The sequence below is a fragment of the Bactrocera neohumeralis genome, unplaced genomic scaffold, assembly GCF_024586455.1.
Source record: "Bactrocera neohumeralis isolate Rockhampton unplaced genomic scaffold, APGP_CSIRO_Bneo_wtdbg2-racon-allhic-juicebox.fasta_v2 ctg5145, whole genome shotgun sequence".
Lineage (NCBI taxonomy): Eukaryota > Metazoa > Arthropoda > Insecta > Diptera > Tephritidae > Bactrocera > Bactrocera neohumeralis.
The window spans coordinates 3,617-7,807 of NW_026092106.1; the positions used below are offsets into that span (position 1 = coordinate 3,617).

A 4,191-nucleotide genomic window follows, 5' to 3' on the forward strand; every position below is an offset into this window, starting at 1 on the left:
AAAAAAATCTACATCCATTTAATTTCTCGGGAAGGGTTTTTCTCTTGCAAAAATTTTTTATAACTCTTTTAAAATTTTTTCCCAAAAATGGGGGTTCTTAATTTTAAGTGGGAAAAAAATCAATGTGTCCCCTTTCCCAAACCCCCCTCTGGAGGAAAAAACATGGAAAAAAGGAAAAAGGAAACTAGAGGAAATATCGGCCGGAAAACCCATCTCCTGGAGGGGGGGTTATTGGACATATTCAAGAAAATTGAATTTAATGATTTTCCCCATTAAAAAAATAAAATGATTTGCATCTACAAAAGGTTCCCTTTTTTAAAAAGCCTGAGGCAGAAATTGTGAGTTGGTTTAAAAAACATTTTTATAAGATGTTTTTAAAAAGTTTTGAGTTTGTGGAGGTATTATCCCAGGCAAAAATTTCAAAGAGGCCCTATCAAGAAATTTTGGATGAGTGATTCTGGAATTCCTGCTCTTAAAGTGAATTGGGATGGAGCCAAAAAAAGTTGCATTGAAGAGACTATGCACTTTTCAATAAATTTCTTACGGTAAACATAATTTAAATTCATGTCATCTATTTTTTTAACAAGTTTATTTTAGAGGCCTTAATGATGATTACTCATACCCTGATTTTGAGGCAAAGATCAAAAAGGCATTCTCAAATGTAAGGCTCAGTTCTACAGGAACACATATAATATAAAAAATAATAGATTTCATATACATTCATTTAATTAAAAAACTTTAATAAAAAATAAAATTATAAAAATTTGTTTTTGTTAAAATAATTGCAGGTTGAAAATAATATAGGATTTATCATAGAGATTTCCTATAGTAATAATTATAGAGATGTCCTTTAAGATTAATCATAAAGATATCCTATAGTAGTAATCATAGAGATCTCCTATATTAGTAATAATAGAGATCTCCTTTAGGAGTAATCATAGAGATCTCCGTTAGGAGGTTAAAAGGAGTACTCGCGTTCCAATGACATGCAATGGTAAAAACGAGTATACAATTTTACGTGTATTTACACACAAGTATTAGGAGTAATAGGGAGTATAGGATATCTCCTAAAGGATTAATCCAGGAGGTCTCAAACGATCATCCTAAAATCTGTGGGTAGGTACATACATATGTACATGTGTGTATGCTTAGTGTACATACCAGATCTACAAATACCGCTCTGTACCAACTCGCGTCTGAGCTACAGGATTCGCTGGATAATGGCGAGGTTGCGATCTGCGCCTTCCTTGATATCGAAGGGGCCTTTGATAACGCGTCTCACACTAGCGTCATCAAGGCACTCGAGAGAAGAACGTAAATCCCTCGATACGCAGATGGACGGAAGCCCTTCTGCGCACTAGGGTTGCAGAAACAACAGTTGGAGGAAGTAAAATTCGTCTTGGCACCACGAGGGGCTGCCCACAGGGTGGAGTACTGTCCCCTCTGCTTTGGAGCCTGATAGTGGACGAACTACTCGAGCTGCTCACCAGCAATGGAATCCGATGTCAAGGGTACGCGGACGACATTGTCATAATGGCGAGAGGAAGATTTGAGAACACTCTCTGTGACATTGTTCAAAGGGGCTTAAAATTGGCGAAGGAATGGTGTAACACGGTAGGATTAAACATCAACCCAGCAAAAACCACCGTGATCCCATTCACTAGGCGGAGATCTCTTCCGGGCCTGAGGACCCTAACAATTGGAGGCGCAGAGGTGGAAATGTCTAGGGAGGTCAAATTCCTTGGCGTCACCCTAGACTCAACACTAAAATGGAGCAGGCATTTGGACTTAACGCTGTCCAAAGCAACAAGAGCACTTATGATTTGCAGACGCCTAGCCGGCAGATCATGGGGATGCAAGCCAAACATCATGAGATGGCTGTATACCATGATAGTAAGGCCCATCGTCACCTATGGAGTGGTTGCCTGGGCCACCAAAGCAGCACAGTCCTCTGTGATTCAGAGACTGTCAAAGCTGCAAAGACTTGCATGTGTCTGTGCTTCAGGGGCAATGCGCACATGCCCCACAGTGGCACTGGAGGTCTTATTAGAGCTCACACCGCTGCATAAGGTGATCAAGCTAGCAGCAAAGCACACCATGCTGCTAATGTCAGCAGAAGGCTGCAGGAGAGGGAAGATAATGTCCTCCAGGCAGATGGACGCTCTAGCGGAGAGCACACCGCTGGCCCTCCTCCCAAGAGACGGCACAACAAGGAAAGTAAACTTCAAAAAGCATTTCAAAGTAACTCTAGGCAGTAAGAAGGAGTGGAACGATTCCACGCTGGAAAGACTGCTGGAAGACAGTACCATTCAGTGGTACACAGATGGCTCGAAAACACCGGAAGGCATTGGGGCAGGTATTGCGGGTCCGCGAACCAAGCTATCCATACCTATGGGCTGCTTCCCAAGCATTTTCCAGGCTGAAGTTCTTGCCATCAGTCAATGCGCTGAAATCAACCTCAGCCGCAACTATCGCAACCAGCGCATAGCTATTCTCAGCGATAGTCAAGCGGCACTAAAAGCGATCTCATCGTACGAGACCAAATCGCTTTTAGTAGAAGAATGCATAGGAAGGCTAAACCGCCTGTCCCTGTGCAACCGGGTGCACCTAATTTGGGTACCAGGGCATAAGGGAGTAGAAGGAAACGAGAAGGCAGACGAGCTGGCCCGCACGGCGGCAGCGTCCAAGATGTGGGGACCAGAGCCGTCCGTAGCAGTAGGACCCCACACTCTTAAGGAGCTGCTCCGCACGGAGGAGAGAGAGGATAGGGAGCGGCACTGGCGGCAGGCAGCAAGTATGCGCCACGCCAAGCTGCTCCTAGGAGGATATAACCTCTCCAGGTTTAAGGAATTAATTAACCTCCCCCGTGAGAAATTCCGAATCCTCGTCGCAGTCTACACAGGGCACTGCAAGCTCAGGAAGCACCTGTCCAACATGGGCATGATCTCCTGTGCTAATTGCCGGTTCTGCGACCTGGAACAGGAAACACCAGCACACCTTATCCTGGATTGCACAGCAATCTGTAGAAAAAGGCTTAAGGCCCTGGATTCCATCTTTATCAGCAGGGATCACATCACCACACTAGCGCCCGGCAAACTACTGGAATTTTTCAGACTGCTGGGGCTTTGGGAGGTCATGTGATACAGGGGAGGGCACAATAGACCCTAGGTCGCGGTGCAGAACCTCATTAATCCTATCTATCTATCTATCTAGTGTACATACACTTGTGTAAATATGTATTTTATTATTATCAACGCATTGATATTTTACAGCTATTTAGATTAGTGCATCTAACGCACTTATACACATATGTACATACGCTTGATACTTTCTTATTGTACAAAAAACAATTTCTTACCACTGGTGGGCGAAAATAAATGATAGTCAAGTCTTGTTCTGTGAGAACTATTTCATTCTACGAGAACTATTTTAGTCTGATTTTATAAAGTACCCTATGTTATTGTATTTATATACAATTTTAAGAACTATCTTAACTATCTTAATATATGTGTATGTGTGCATGTTCATATGTATGTATCACATTGTTTATGCTACATGGTATGGTGTTGTTTTCAAGTGCACATGCACATTTGTATTCAATTGCCTAAATGCATATCTTAGGTAAATATGTCATCTTAAGTAAATATGTTAACAAACATTGTTAAGTGCATACGTATTGCATTTATGTAAATGCATACGTGCCTCATATAAATGTATGTATCCTTAACTGGAAGTTCAAATGGAACTGTCACAGTTGATGAATGCTATTATCAAAACTAATGATAGCGAAATGTGACCACTTACGTGATGAAAATGTATACCTTTTAATTTTATATTTTCTGTTTTATATCTTTTTGGTATTGTTTATTAATGTTGAATCAAAAGGTTTTATTTGTAATTCTGGAATATCTTCAATATCTTTAACCCAAGAAGATGATAACAATTCTTTATTCATTTCAGATTGTACGTGATGAGACGCTGTTAAAGTTACTCCTTCATGTCGGGATGTGAATCCTTCTCTTATTGTCATAATGCCTTGACTAGGGATTTCCATATGCAATTGTTGATTATTATCACATTCCATTATCCAAGGAATCATAATTCCCTTGAGTTGTCACCTATGCATCGATTTAGATAATCTTCATTGGCCAATGATGTTCCCCCTTTTCGCCCAAACCCTTTTGGGTTCTT

The 4,191-nt window shown here is 41.2% G+C and overlaps 1 protein-coding gene across 1 annotated transcript; it reads left to right on the forward strand.

Moving 5' to 3' along the window:
• Nucleotides 1–2,010: 2,010 nt before the first annotated feature.
• LOC126767284 (uncharacterized) lies at nucleotides 2,011–2,794 on the forward strand (the record flags this gene model as incomplete). Its single annotated transcript, XM_050484842.1, has 1 exon — nucleotides 2,011–2,794. A coding segment is annotated over exon 1 (784 nt), but the record flags the coding sequence as incomplete, so codon positions are not given.
• Nucleotides 2,795–4,191: the final 1,397 nt, after the last annotated feature.